Here is a 14,846-nt window from a genome sequence, read left to right as displayed (position 1 = left end):
TATGTCTTTACAATCCCTGATCATTTTATAACCACAAAAGGACATCCCCAAGGACTCACAGGATCAGGACGGACGAAAACCTGAAATATTTTAGCTGGGATTTTTTGTTAAAAATGTCTTATTTGAGCTCAAAGGAGTTCACAAAAATCATTTTTAGTTCAATCAGCTCGCTAGATTGATCGGGGACCTGAAAGGGTTAATCCTTTTGGTGAATTGACAAAATAATAAACAAGAAATTAAATAAAATATATTTTTAATCATAATCCCAGAAGTATTACATTTTTGTATACTTTATTTAACATTAAATGTAATTTCTCCGTGAGGATCAGAGACTAACTTCTACTTTCCGGAGGTATTGATAAAGATAACGTCGTCTGCAATGATGCTGGTACTTACACGCTGCTTACCTTCCTGATCTGTAATCTCTCCATAGCTGATTCTTCCCTGAACCATAGTTCTCTGCCCACGACGGAGGTAATTCATCACAGACTCCCTCAAGTTGGGCTTGAAGACGACAATTCGATGCCAATCTGTCTTTTGGGACCAATCCCCGGATTCATATCTGCAAAATTTTACGAGAAAATTAGACAGAAATTGTTAAGTCTGATATTTTAATAAAAATTACTTGTAATTTTCATGTGTGGCCAGAGAGAAAGTAACCACGGGATGTTCCTCAGTCCCTCTAATTTGTGGTTCAACACCAACACGTCCCAGAAGGGTAACATTATTCACAGCTAGGGTGGAAAAAATCATTAATCAAAGATTCAAATGAATGATTGAGAAGAAACTTACTTTTCTCAAAAGTTTCTGGCTTTTTATCAGCGAAGAAACGGAATCCGGGAGCGTTCCTGGCAAGGCATCCACGGAACACCTTAAAAAACATAACCTCAATTAGAAAACTTTCTCTATTTCCCAAAGAATTTCATGTTTATTCTTGTTTTCTTTTACCTGACTACGTAGAGAAAACATTCTTCTTAATTAATTTGTGGAATTTGTGTAGAAAAAGTCCAAAATAAATACAAAAATTCAAAAAAGCGCAGAAGAAAGAAAAAGCGGCGAAGATTTTCTCAAAACAAAAACAAAATTTTGAGGTTAGAATACTCCAACAAAACATTGCGGCTGTCATTTTGCAAAAACAACGCCGGTTCCACTAATTTTCCGTGATTTTTCCCATTTAATTGCACTTTATTGAGGTGAAAATGGTCCGAGGAGGACTACGAGGACGTGGTGCAATGAGAGGTGGTGCAGTGAGGGTGCCCTTCAAGAAAACCTTCGTACCGCGCCACCCATTTGATCTCACCCTTGTCGATTTGGCTTTTCCAAAGGTATTTTCACCATTTTCTTCACTATAATTCGTCTTTTCTTGTGCATCTTGGCTTTCTGGCTCTTCTTGAATAGTTAATTTGTTAAATTGTACGTGAAAATTGAAGAATTTTTGGTTTTTTAAGGTTGTATCATTACCGGATGACTCCGCCCTTACTGCGGCTCTTTTGAAGCGCAATCAGGACCTCTGTCCGGCTGCAGGGGAGCAGACAGCCATTGCGAATCTTGTGGCAAAGGTTCAGGGAGTTCTTGACAACCTCGTGGTAGCTCCGGGGGATTTTAATACCTGCGTAAGTACCCGGAAGATTCTCCAAAAGGGAATAAAATATTGATTGAATTTTTTCTTCAGCAACTGGATGAGGTTCGTCAGGTTGGATCATTCAAGAAGGGCACAATGATGACGGGAAATAATGTAGCAGACATTGTGGTGATACTCAAGACACTCCCCACGAAGGAAGCTTGTGAGGCTCTCTCCCGGAAAGTGGAGGAAGACCTCAAGACAGCCATGAAGACGGAAGTTGTGACGAAGGCTGAGGCTTTGAGTACGAGTTTGCACGAGAAGGGTTTCGACATTGCAAATCGTGTGGCTAAAGTGCGCGTCTTGATTGCAACTCTGCCCCAGAACATCCGGAAGCTGGAACCGGAGACTCATCTTGACGCCAAAGTCATGCAGAGCCATTTAGCTGCTATTCGGCACATTCGCTGGTTTGAGGAGAATGCCCATCATTCCTCCATCAAAGTTCTCATCCGGATTTTGCGTGATCTCACCCAGCGCTTCGATGGCTTCGCTCCCATGTCTCCGTGGACGCTGGATCTCCTCGCCCATTTGGCCATCATGAACAACCCAAGTCGTCAAGCATTGCCCATCAATCAGGCATTTAGGCGAGTCTTTCAGCTTCTCGCATCCGGACTCTTCCTGCCTGGCTCCGCTGGCATCACTGATCCCTGTGAAGTGGGGCACATCCGTGTGCACACATCCATGACACTTGAGCAGCAGGATGTGTGCTGCATGACGGCCCAAACTCTCCTCCGGGTACTCGCTCATGGGGGCTACAAGCACATCTTGGGACTCGAGGGGAATGCCAGTATTGCCAGCGAGATGAGTGTTTGGGATGGAGTTGTCGTGTCGCCCATGGAGAGAGTCTATGAGAAGCCCTCGGAGAAGAAAGACGGCGAAGAGGAAGAGGACATGGAGGGTGTCGAAGCGGATGGAGATGATGACGGAATGGAGTAAGGAATCTCCTGAATGGCTTTCTTGGCTTCTTATCTATCTTATTCAATAAATATTGTGAAGTAAAAAAAAAATGTTTCTTTTTATCCTGGGAAAACCCTGAATGACAAGCACTCTGGAATATTTTTGTCCAGGAGCCCCTTCAGGTTATCAACAAGCTTCACCCTGGCTGCCAAACTGGCAATTGGTGTATCTGTGGAACCAAGAAACACCCGGATGGCTCTACCATTATTCATATTCTCGTAGATCACGACCAAAGGAAGCGTATTGAGGACAGGAATTGCAAAATTTTCTGCGGGATTGGCATCGCATCGGTACGTTTTCGGGAGGAGACGATTCTTACTCCAGTGGATACTGCGATGGATGTCCAGGAGGATGTGCTGGAAATGGACACGGATATTATTAAATCTACAAATGTTGTTTCTTGACGTAATTTTAGATTAGTTTTTGGCAGGAGCTGAGGTGCTCCCTCCGGGGGCGTCAAGGAAGCGTGTCAATCACCTCGCTTTTTTCTGTGGTCCTTTTGATGGAGGATTTTTGTCTACTTTCGGATACCTTGAAGTTTGTACACTTTTTCCTTCCCGGAACGGTATTATGTGTGCCCGGAAAATACCATGAGTGCCTGGAAGTTCAACAGGATGACTGCAAATTGCATCAGGAAGTTTCTAAGGATTCTAAGGAATCTCCTTTTCAACGCCCAAAACCCCCAAAACTATTCCTAACAGCTATAAACAGCAGAGTTTTTTATTCGTTCTTTTTGAATTTTCCGGATTGGCTGAATTTCCGGAAGAATTGTGAGGTTAGGAAACTTAAACAAAAACAACAACAAAAGTTTCTCTCTGGAAAATAAATCCCCTTTCACTGCAAAATATTGAGAAAAATTAAACTTTAGACGTGATTGTGGAAAGATTAATTCATCCGTGAGCCATGTCTATTGAAATTGAGTCAGCAGAGTGAGTAATTTCCATCAAAAACCTTTAAAAATGACCAAAGTAGAAAAACTAACCTAAAAAAAAATCGATTTCTCAGTGTTATCCGGCTAATTCAGCAGTACCTCAAGGAATCCAACTTGCTGAAGACGCTTCAAACAATCCAGGTAAAGTGGAGGAAAGCTCCAACTTATTCCCCCGCAATACCCTTCCTGTGGAAAAATGCTTTAACGGTGTGTTGATCTTTTTTCAGGAGGAAACGGGTGTTTCCCTGAACACGGTTGACAGTGTCGATGGATTCGTTTCAGATATCCACAATGGGCACTGGGATACCGTCCTGAAGGCTATTCAATCCCTCAAACTTCCCGATAAGAAGCTCATTAATCTCTATGAGCAAATAGTGTTGGAACTGATTGAGCTACGTGAACTGGGGGCAGCTCGTTCGCTTCTCCGGCAAACGGATCCGATGATAATGCTGAAACAGCAGAATCCCGAGAGGTATATGCACTTGGAGAATATGCTGCAACGCGCGTATTTTGACCCGCGCGAGGCCTACTTGGAGGGAAGTAGCAAAGAGAAGCGTCGGGCGGCAATTGCGCAGGAATTGAGTGGGGAGGTGTCTGTGGTGCCATCTTCGCGTCTCCTAGCACTCCTGGGGCAAGCTCTCAAGTGGCAGCAACATCAGGGATTGCTACCGCCGGGAACGACAATTGATTTGTTCCGCGGCAAGGCTGCTATTCGTGATCAAGAGGAGGAGATGTGCCCCACACAGCTGGCGAGGCAGATTAAATTTGGATCCAAATCGCATGTGGAGTGTGCTCAATTCTCACCCGATGGGCAGTACCTGGTCACTGGGAGTGTCGATGGCTTCATTGAGGTGTGGAACTTCACAACGGGGAAGATGCGGAAGGATCTCAAGTATCAAGCACAGGAGCAATTTATGCTGATGGAACATGCTGTACTCGCCATGGCTTTCTCGCGTGATAGTGAAATGCTGGCAACGGGCTCCCAGGATGGGATGCTAAAAGTGTGGAAGATCATCACAGGGCAGTGCCTCAGGCGCTTCGAGAAGGCTCACTTTAAGGGTATCACTTGCCTGCAATTCTCACGCGATAACAGTCAGATCCTTTCGGCCTCCTTTGATCACACAATCCGACTGCATGGACTCAAATCCGGGAAGATGCTGAAGGAATTCAAGGGGCACACGTCCTTTGTGAATGAGGCTGCTTTCACGGCTGATGGCCACAACATTCTCAGTGCTTCCAGCGATGGAACAGTCAAGGTGTGGTCACTCAAGACAACCGAATGTGTCTCCACATTCAAGGCATTGGGCAATGAGCTTGCTGTCCACACTGTTCTGCTGCTGCCGAAGAATCCGGAACATTTTATCGTTTGCAATCGCAGCAACACCGTCGTCCTCATGAACATGCAAGGACAAACCGTGCGCTCCTTCTCGTCCGGAAAGCGCGAAGGTGGTGCCTTTATTTGCGCCACAATCTCACCACGCGGGGAATACATCTACTGCGCTGGGGAGGATCTCGTGCTCTACTGCTTCTCCATCACTTCCGGAAAACTCGAAAGAACGCTCAATGTTTGTATTATGAAAAAACTTAACTTGTTTGAGCAACTTGAAGTTTGCAAAATTATCTTCCCTAAAGAGTTTGATGTGCTTCCCGGAAAGTGCCATAAGTGACTGGAAGTTGTGCAGGATGACTGCCCATTGCATGAGGAAGTTTCTAAGGGATCTTAGGAACTTTCTTTTCAACACCTGGTTGATCCTTGATTACATTTAGGGGTCAAAATCTAAATCTATAAAAATGCTTCACGCAATTCCAAAGGAGACTTCCTAAATGGACAGATTTTGACCCAAAGATGGCATCAAGGATCAGCCGAGTGTTGAAAAGGAAGTTCCTAAGATCCCTTAGAAATTTCCTGATACAATGGGCAGGATGACTGCACAACTTCGAGTCACTTATGGCACTTTCCGGGAAGCACAAATCGTTCCGGGAAGAGAATTTTGTAAACTTCAAGTTGCTCCTTTTTTTTGAATTTTCTAACGACAAAAAATCCTTTTTAGGTGCACGAGAAGGACATTATTGGTCTCACCCATCATCCCCATCAGAATCTCCTTGCCAGCTACGGGGAAGATGGTGTATTGAAGCTGTGGAAGCCCTAAGAAAGACGCAAATTTGTATTTTTTTCTTCTTAATTATTTAATTTCATTATAAGCAATCCATATGGCAAATGAAGATTACAAAATTTCTGTGTGCGAGTATCAGGGGGAATCAGCGGGTAAATCCACGGATTTGACGTGCTCGAGATCACTGAAGTAGCCATCCTGCATGGCATTGCGGGCGGAAATGCGTTTTGTGGGATCGTACTCGAGCAGCTGCTGCAGGAGTATGTGAGCATTCTGGCGGACAATCTCAGCGGGGAAGGATTGTCGTTCCCATCGGGGGAAGATTGTCTTGTATTCGGGCATTTGGGTGATTCCTGGCCATGTGGAGTTGTCGGGTGTACCGAGAAGTTCGAAAATCTTGTAGAGTTGATGAATTTCACTGTCACCGGGAAAGAGGGGGCGCTTCGTGATCATTTCCGCGAAAATGCACCCCAAACTCCAGATATCCACGGAGGTGGAGTAGAACTTGGTTCCGAGGAGAATCTCCGGGGCACGATACCACAGGGTGACGACTTCATGCGTGTAGGAGCCCATGGGGATGTTGAAGCATCGCGCCAGGCCAAAGTCAGCGAGTTTAATGTGCCCCTCTGTGTCCACCAGGAGGTTCTGTGGTTTGAGATCTCGATGGAGGATCCGGTGGACGTGGCAAAAGGCGAGGGCATCAAGCATTTGGTGCATGTAGCTCTGCAGAAAAAGTTATTTTAGGATATTTCTTCTAATTAGTTGGTGTTCCACTTCGTGGCCAACACCAAGTATTGTAATCGTCGGAAAAACCGACCACCTCAGATCGGGCTCAAACTGTTATAGGCTGTTATAGAGCTCAGTGAAACGTTTTCATCGATAATTCAGACTTGAAAATCGGTCAAGCGGTTTAGCAAATATGGCGGTTTAAAGCAAAAAGTGTTTTTTCGATATAACTCGAGAACGGCTTAACCGATTTTGACCATCTTGATATCAAATGAAAGGTTTCAAGAAGCCATACAACTATCTAGAACATTCCAAGTTCCAAAAATGACCGCAAGAGGTGCTAAAATCAAAAACAAAAATTGCCTAACTTTAAGGGGCAATATCTCCGAACATCTGTTATAGATTTCCTTGAATTTTTGATATGTTGTAGCCTGACTCAATATCTTTCACCAGTCCGAAAATGAAGAAAATCTATGTCGCCGTTTAGAAGATATAGCCATTTGAAAAATTCTTGAATTTGAAAAGTTCTAAGATCCATATCTCTTGTTCTGCTTCTCCGATTTTGCTCAACTTGGTATCAAATTAAAGGTTTTACGATTCTCTACAACTTTCTAGAACATCAGAAATCTCTAGAAGTATTCATTCAGGATAAAAAAATACCAAAAACTATTTTGGTAAAAGAAAAAATCGTTATTTTGTGTTCTAGAGGTGACCTTGAAAAGTATCACATTACATGTCAAATTATAGCTCGTTTTAATATCTTTCCAAAACTACTCAAGAAATTTCTGTAGGTCTTATAGAACTAAAGATATGACCATTTTTATCCATCAAATTGCCGAATTTCACAAAAAAAAATCAACTTTGCATCTTGCTTTGCATACTTGTACTGCTCAAAAATCAATTTTATGCATAAACACGTTGTGGGACACCAACTCTTATAACTGGACGCGTTATGATTGACTTTAAAGCCTGTAGTTTGGCTCACCTTGATAAGCTTTGGAGTGAGGAGATCGCGCCTCTGCTCCAAGAGCTTCTTCAAGTCCATATTGAGACACTCAAACACCATGTAAATGCTCCCATCTCCGAGGATAACGTCGAAGAGATTGACAATGGAGGGATGCTTCAAGTCCTTCAGGAGGGATATCTCTCGGATGGCTGTTGAGGGAACCCCTTCGGATTCGCTGAAACATTAATTCAGAACTTTTTAACATTTTTTCAAACAAAAAAAAGGACAAAAGGTAAATTTAGAGAACTGAGTAGGCGCTTTACCTACTTCCTCAGAGGAAATGCAAGACCTGAGATGAAGACAAACAAATTAAATTCAAATTTTTGACTTTTCCGGTTAATCTTCCTGCTGGGTATTCCAGAAAATCAAGCCGAATTATGTGGTGCTACGAATTGTTTATTCCACGGAGCACAGCACATGATTACGGTTGATGCAATGGACAAAGTAAAATCTTCCCGGAAACACCTGAAATGCTCAACTTCCCGGACAAGGAAATCTTGTTCCGGAACATCCTAATAAATGCTCAAACAAAAAGGAGACCTTGGTCGACAATGTGGAATGATTCTACAAAGGTAAATTCCTCAATTTCCCTTCCTCAAATCCCTTTGAAGCAATAAAAGGACAAAGAAAAATCCCTAAAAACAAAGGATGCGGCGATTTAAGTTTACGATGTAAACAAACCTTTCAAGTCGAATTTTCTTGAGGGCTACGCATTTTCCGGTCTTCTTGTCGTTTGCCTTGTACACAACACCATAAGTTCCTTCGCCAATCTTCTCGATTTTCTTAAACTTTTCCACATCGTACATTATTTCTGCAATTTAAGCAAAATTCACATTGATGCGTTTTTTTCACTGGATCTGTCAAACAAGCGCGGGAAATATTGATCGTTTTTTCACCCTGTCGTCAAAATGTCTTGAGATTTACGACAAGTGCTGATGCAAAAGACGATGATTATATCGTCATGATAGAACTGGCATGTAAGTAAAATTCCCGTCGTTCATGTAATTTTCCCGCGTTTTTCACTGAATTTTCCAAGAAAAATTGCGCCAAAGTTAAAAAAAATTCGTTTTTCTTTATGGTTTCACCGTAAAAAAAAATATGCGTTTTTCACCAAGGAAAGTTAATAGAAAGTCATTGAAAAAGCGCGAAAGCAGTTGGAAATACCAAAAGAAAATGAAAATTGAAAGTTTTTCTGAGAAAACGAGGAAAACAAAGGAAAACAAATGAAAACACACAATTAACAGTTAAAATTTCCGTTAAGGCTGTTAAGCGTTGTTATGGAAATAAAATTGGAAAATTCGGAAAATTGAAGAAAAAACAGTTACGAAGAGTTTTCATCTGGAAAAGATGAGGAAAAGAAAGAGGAAAAATGATTTTATGCCCGGAAAAGCATCGAAAGATCGTGGGAAAACGCCAGATTGACTAAAAAAAAAAAGTTATTAATCTCATTAAGCAATAAGCTCAAAAAATCTAACTTCATTCTAAGAAATTTTCCGCAGCATAGTCGTGACACCAATTTTTGAATTCCCTTTTACATTTTCCTCAATAACTTTTCTTGTGGTGGTCGGATTGAGCTGAAATTTTTACACAACCTCCTCAGATAACCAAGGAACTTATTTCCTAAAGATGGGAACGCTAACTTTTATATTTATTAAGTTATAGCACGAAATATGGGGCTGGGGTCGTTCAACAACCCCGCTTGGCGGCCTAGAGGTTAAACTTTCTTCTTTATTGAAACTACTTATAGGGTTTTCCTAAAAAACATTAAGGGAAATAGTGGAAATTAGTATCTATGTGTGAACTACGTAAGATCTAAACTGTTTTCTGGAAAAGTCTTTCTGCTGAGCAATTGAGCAATTGAACTTACTAAGATAATTGTTCGATGGCCCTATGGACATGAAGTTCGCGGCCGTAAAATAATAAAATTAAAAAAAAAAAAGATAATTGTTCTAAGAAGACTTTTTTTTAAAAAATTATTTTATGCTTTATCAGCTTTTAGAGATTTTCTTATTGATTTCCAATATTTTTGGAACTTACAGAATTTTATAGGATTTTCCCAGTGATTTTCTTACGTCACGTAGAACCAGTTCTTACAAAATTAATCAGGCAATAATTTAATTTTCCTGTACAAACCGTTTTACTGCAGAAATGTAAAAAATGCATTTTCTTGATACAATTATTGCTGCAACTCCAATCCACATAAAGCAACACAAACATATTTTTCTCAAAGAAAAGGGAGCTTTTCTTGGCTTTCAAGCTCATAAAACATTCCCCACCTGCAGCTCCTTGTGAAGTTAAAACCTTTTTCGGAAATTGAAAATCAAAAGAAAGATTTTTCTCTTGAGGTTAGCGTCCAGCATACCTGGGCGAAGAGAATGAAGGTGGATTTGGGGTGAGCAACAGATCCTCTCCCCAAAAGAGGAATGATTGATTGAAAGTCAAATGAAATATTTTTCAATTGAGAGGAAGAACTTTCTTGACTTTCTGACCCCGTAGAAAAGGGGTAGGGGGTTGCATTACAGAGTGAAAAGGGAAGAATTTCAATGTTGGAGGTTTTTAGGGGGAAATTCTTTCGGGGTGCAAGAACAATCAATTCATCTTGAGTTGAGGGAACATAACACAAATTTCAACTTGATTATGCATTCAAGAGATGGTAGACAAAAGGCATTCAAGGAACTTTCCATCGTTTCCACCCAAAATACCAAGACGAACGACACTTCCTTCCATTTAATCTCGATAAGAATTTGTGCGAAGGAGTTTTTTTTTTGTCTTATTGGCTGCAGAGAGGTTCTTATGCTCCCTCAATCCATTTTGAAGAATTCATGGGAGAACTTTGCACAAAAGAGAGCGAACTTTGACCTTTTTTATGCTATTCCAAAGGGGAAATTAATAATTAATTGAATTTAATTAATTAATACCTACCTATTATTCTACTGAAATGCATTCATTTTTAGCGCCAGTCGGTAATGTAGTTCCATGTTACTCTTGGTTCAAAGCTCCATTATTTTATGCGTCTCAGCTGAGCATAAAAGTTCTCATACTGTGCGGGATGATGAGAGCAAAATTGTAGGAAAATTCAATTATTGTCATTAAAAATGCATTATTCCCATGAGCAGTGGCACAGCGGGGTTGGGGGACAAATAACATTCAATAGTGGCAAATTGATATGCCCATTTTGTCGCTATGTATGCGAAAAATTGCATTAAATCCGTGTGGCGCAAAACTATCGGAATGCCAACAAAAAAAAGCTCATGTAAAAAGCATATAAAATACGCGCTTAAATTCAAATTAACGACCAAGAGATTCCAGAACAGACTGGAAAGCCTCTGGGGCCTCTGAGTGTTGAGGAAAAAAAGAAGTGGGGCTGTGAAGCACGAAAATTGGGTGTATGGAAAAGAATTTTTAACAACATTACAAGGTATAAGTGGCAAGAATAAGTGATTGGCTCGGGAAGCTCACTGTAGCTGTTGCTTGTGAAGAAATCTCATTTTTAATCAAATTTTCACTCAATTTATTCTCTATCGTTGAGTGCCTTGCAGAGTGTGGTAGTCACATCGCCAAGAGATACTTAGAGAGAGAAAGAAGAAAAAAACCTCCAAAAGGCAGCAGTGTTGTCCAAATAATATTCTGAGCAGCAGCATAACTTTACTATTTGATCAAATGTGGACTATTTTTTTTAATGTAAAATAAATTAGTTCTTTCAGTTCTCTTTTGAGTGTGATAGAATTTTTACCAATTTGACCCTGAAGAGAAGAATTTAAATTAAAAAAAAAGGAAAAAAAAAGTGTTGTGGGAATGGCTCGAGATTTGTGGGGTCTTCGTGAAATTACCACCAACAATCGTCCAAAACTCCTTCAAGCACTCCTTGCAGAATTCCTGGGGATCTTCATGCTAAATCTCTTTGGATGCTTAGCAGCAACATGCGGAAATCCTGCCGTGATCTCCCTCACCTTTGGCCTTGAGGTCTTTGTGATAATCTCGGTGAGAAAATTGCCGGTTTTCTTACACACACATCACTTAAACCACATCGTGATCTAACGTTAACGAGACTTTAATTAAAAAAAAATCAAGTTTCTTATGCCACCCACAAGTGGAGAGTATTTATGAGCGAGAGTAAAATTTTGAAGGCTTTGAAGCATAATTATATATATTTTTAATTATTTGTCAGTTAAGTTATAGAAGTTTTTAATAGATTTTGTGAAATTAAAAAAGAAAAGTTGGTTGAGAATTTAACAAAAAATAATGCTCTAAATAAAATTCAATAAAGGAAAACAGTCTGTATAGGTAAAAATTAGGTTTTTTTTGGGAATGAAATGTTAAAGGAGCTTAAAGTGTAGTCTTGGGGGTGCTTAAGTATTTAAAAAAAAACATCCTAGAAGTTCAAACAGATCACTTTTTATTTTTAGATCTCAAAAATATTATTTCCAGCAAAGCTTTCATGAAAAAAGAAATTTAAAAACGAATTTTGTTGGACAAAAAAATACGCCTAACTTTTTAATTAAAGTCAAACTATAAAAAAGAAACATAAACGGTTAGAAAAAAATTAAACATTTCAATAAATGTAGAAAAGAAAACTTAAAACGTTAGAAAATAATGTAAAATGTCAAAAAAAGAAAAATTAAGCGCTAGAATTTACATAACAATTAAAAAAAAAATAGCTATTAAACCGTAAAAAAGAAAATTTTTAGCGTTAGAAACAAAGTATAAAGCAAAAGAATTTACGTTTAATTAAAAAAAAAGAAATTCTTTAAAAAATGCATAAATTATTAAAATTTTGGAAATTTAAATACAACAGAAAAAAACACGCTCTAAAAGAAATTTCTGGCTACATCCTTAGAGGAGCCTATTGAAGGCTAGGTCATGACCTTTGTCGAAGGAACACAAGGAGCAAAAATATTGTCATGTGAGGGACAAAAATGGCAGGATTGGCAGGAAAATAGCGATATTAGTTTTGGCAGAAAATTAGAAGGATTAGAGGAATACTAAGATGATGTTTGGTAAAAATCTCCTAAATAAACTCTTAATCTCTGGCGAATTTCCAGCTAGTCTAAAACTCTTAAATTATTTAAATTATTTTATTTTCTTTCCTTTTTTGATTTTCAGATTCTAGGTCATGTGAGTGGAGCTCACATAAATCCAGCTGTTACCCTGGCTTTCCTTATATGTGGTCAAATGACCATCCTTCGGGCTATTCTTTATGTGATTGTTCAGTGTTTGGGTGCTGTGGCAGGAACAGCAGGACTGAAGGTATTCCTCCCTGAGACGGAACACAGAGAGCTGTGCCATTTGTACCTTCATCCAGACATCACAGTTACGCACGGTGTCTTCATTGAGCTCCTCCTCACCTTCCTGCTTGTCCTCTGCATCTTGGGAGTTAGTGATGAAAATAAATCAGGTGATACCTTTTGAAATATTTGGGGATGTTGTATTTTATGCTGCATGTTGTAATGTTTATTTTGTACACAGATTCCAAGTTTTCAGCAGCCCTCACAATTGGATTAATTGTGGTGCTGGGAAATTTATCTGCCATCAACTTCACCGGTGCCAGCATGAATCCAGCCCGGTATTTCGGGTCTGCCGTCATAGCTGGGTCCTGGGAGAATCACTGGGTGTACTGGGTGGGTCCTCTCTTGGGTGCCATTGTGGCTACCACTGTATACTGGGGTGTCTTCAGAGCTCCTCCTCCTCTGCACAAGGGAAGATGAACGTATGGAGGACACCAGCAATTTATGCCTCACCAATTGTCACAAGAAGATTCTTGGCCATACTCCAGGGGAGCACAAGAATATAATTTTTTTTTATTTAGTCAGTGTATTTAAGGGATGGTCACGTTATTTTGGAAACTCGGGGACTTTCAAGAGCGATTTTCAAGCCAATTTTTAAACCAAAATTTTGAAATCAGCTTGCACTCTTGTTAAATGGCCAAATAATGATAAGAATTCAGTATTTTTGATTTAGAAAATAAATTTTTGTGCTCAAAAATTTTATTTGAAATTCTCACATTTTGGCCATTTTGTTCCTGTAGAGTTTCCAAAATAACGTGACCATCCCTTAGTTACGACAAAATATTAATAAATAATTAATTTAAATTGTTTGTTTGTTCTTTTTTTCTTCATGTTAAATTACATTTTGCAAATTCACGCTATTTACTTCACATTTTTTTTTTGCAATTGTGCAAGAGTGAGAAACAATGCGCGTTAGAAGATAATTAAAATAAAATACATATTAATTACAGAACAAAAGCAAACAATATTAATTTTTCAAATGTTTTTTTTTATTTGAGAAGAAAAATTCGAGAGAATCACAGCTAATAGGAATATTTTTGAATGATTTTAGTAAGTAATTACATGCGTAGAAAATTAAAATAATATATGGAATAAATATTATTTAAGAAAATTCAAAAGATTTTTCTTTTGATAACTCAGCAATTATTTTTGAATTTTTCAGGGCAAATTATTAGAAGAAAAAAAAAATCTTAAAGAAAAATTCTTAAAAAGGATTTTATCTGAAATTAAAAAAAATTCTCCAAGGGGTGTTTATCTGGCTAATATTTTGGCTTTTCAAGCTATAATCATCCGAATATTTCTGAAGATCTGAATATTTGACTTCACATCAACATCTTTTGCTAAAAATCGAAAAACTCAAAACCGAAAAAAATTCAAAAACGTATTTAGGACTTTTCGGTTTGGATTTAGTATTTTTTGGGTTCAATATTTACTACTTTTCAGTATAATTTACTACTTTTCGGTTTGAATTTAGTCCTTTTTGAGGCTTTAATGATTTTTTTTATTAAAGTTTTGTTCCTCAATCTGCGCTGTTTTGGGACTGACAACCAAATATTTATCGGCTCGAATTCAGTATTTTTTTGGGTTTAATTTACTACTTTTGAGATTGAATTTAGAACTCTTTAGCTTGAATTTACTACTTGGCTTGGAATTATATTTGAATTTCCTTGGAGAATCATCCGAATAATTTTGTCCAGATAAATCCCCCTTGATTTTCTCATTCAGATAAAAAGAAATCTTAAGAATAGAAGAAAGCTTCATTATTTAAGGCAGACACCTGTATTGAAAGCTCCTGTATTGCCGTTTGAACCGTTTGAACTACAATTAGGGGGCGATTAGGCTTCCCTATAATTTCTCATGATCATTTTACGCACATTAAAGTTTCTTTATCTGAAAAACGGCTGAACTAAACCATTTAATATATGGATTTGTTATGTTTTTTGCTTTCTTCAAATAAGGAAAATGAGCTTTTTGCCCCACCAGAGACATCTGAAAGATAAAAACTGACTAATCGCATTTTACGCGCAAAGTCTTGGCGCGAAAGAGAGCCAAACGTGTGTGTCATACCGCCAATTACCTCATTGTATTTTTTTTTTCAACTGAATTTTATCTCTTCCAAAAAGATATTTCTGGACTTCCAACTCATTGTACTTCATCTAAATATATTGTGAAATGATGAAAAAATTATATACGGGCTTTTTTTTTA

General features: G+C 38.8%; 5 protein-coding genes across 5 annotated transcripts; 3 read left to right on the top strand and 2 right to left on the bottom strand.

Annotated features, from left to right (window-relative positions):
* Positions 1 to 236: 236 nt before the first annotated feature.
* On the bottom strand, positions 237 to 1,058 carry LOC129786394 (single-stranded DNA-binding protein, mitochondrial). Its single transcript, XM_055821374.1, has 4 exons — positions 949 to 1,058; positions 793 to 871; positions 626 to 734; positions 237 to 562 (listed from the first exon to the last, which is right to left on the bottom strand). The coding sequence occupies exons 1-4, from the start codon at positions 967 to 969 to the stop codon at positions 340 to 342; spliced, it is 432 nt and encodes a 143-aa protein (XP_055677349.1). The 5' UTR covers positions 970 to 1,058; the 3' UTR covers positions 237 to 339.
* A 54-nt stretch (positions 1,059 to 1,112) lies between these two features.
* On the top strand, positions 1,113 to 2,628 carry LOC129786392 (interleukin enhancer-binding factor 2 homolog). Its single transcript, XM_055821371.1, has 3 exons — positions 1,113 to 1,325; positions 1,449 to 1,613; positions 1,673 to 2,628. Exons 1-3 carry the CDS (start codon positions 1,200 to 1,202, stop codon positions 2,555 to 2,557), a joined length of 1,176 nt encoding a protein of 391 aa, XP_055677346.1. The 5' UTR covers positions 1,113 to 1,199; the 3' UTR covers positions 2,558 to 2,628.
* A 710-nt stretch (positions 2,629 to 3,338) lies between these two features.
* LOC129786391 (WD40 repeat-containing protein SMU1) lies at positions 3,339 to 5,728 on the top strand. Its single transcript, XM_055821370.1, has 4 exons — positions 3,339 to 3,507; positions 3,584 to 3,650; positions 3,737 to 5,074; positions 5,561 to 5,728. The coding sequence occupies exons 1-4, from the start codon at positions 3,482 to 3,484 to the stop codon at positions 5,657 to 5,659; spliced, it is 1,530 nt and encodes a 509-aa protein (XP_055677345.1). The 5' UTR covers positions 3,339 to 3,481; the 3' UTR covers positions 5,660 to 5,728.
* LOC129786393 (cyclin-dependent kinase 2) lies at positions 5,672 to 8,240 on the bottom strand. Its single transcript, XM_055821373.1, has 3 exons — positions 8,037 to 8,240; positions 7,335 to 7,530; positions 5,672 to 6,346 (listed from the first exon to the last, which is right to left on the bottom strand). Exons 1-3 carry the CDS (start codon positions 8,159 to 8,161, stop codon positions 5,759 to 5,761), a joined length of 909 nt encoding a protein of 302 aa, XP_055677348.1. The 5' UTR covers positions 8,162 to 8,240; the 3' UTR covers positions 5,672 to 5,758.
* Positions 8,241 to 10,844: 2,604 nt separating this feature from the next.
* On the top strand, positions 10,845 to 13,089 carry LOC129786390 (aquaporin-like). Its single transcript, XM_055821369.1, has 3 exons — positions 10,845 to 11,336; positions 12,459 to 12,750; positions 12,822 to 13,089. The coding sequence occupies exons 1-3, from the start codon at positions 11,151 to 11,153 to the stop codon at positions 13,058 to 13,060; spliced, it is 717 nt and encodes a 238-aa protein (XP_055677344.1). The 5' UTR covers positions 10,845 to 11,150; the 3' UTR covers positions 13,061 to 13,089.
* Positions 13,090 to 14,846: the final 1,757 nt, after the last annotated feature.

Source organism: Lutzomyia longipalpis, chromosome 1 (assembly GCF_024334085.1).
Source record: "Lutzomyia longipalpis isolate SR_M1_2022 chromosome 1, ASM2433408v1".
NCBI lineage: Eukaryota > Metazoa > Arthropoda > Insecta > Diptera > Psychodidae > Lutzomyia > Lutzomyia longipalpis.
The sequence above is the reverse complement of the archived record's forward strand: the minus strand, read 5'-3'. Positions and strand labels throughout refer to the sequence as shown.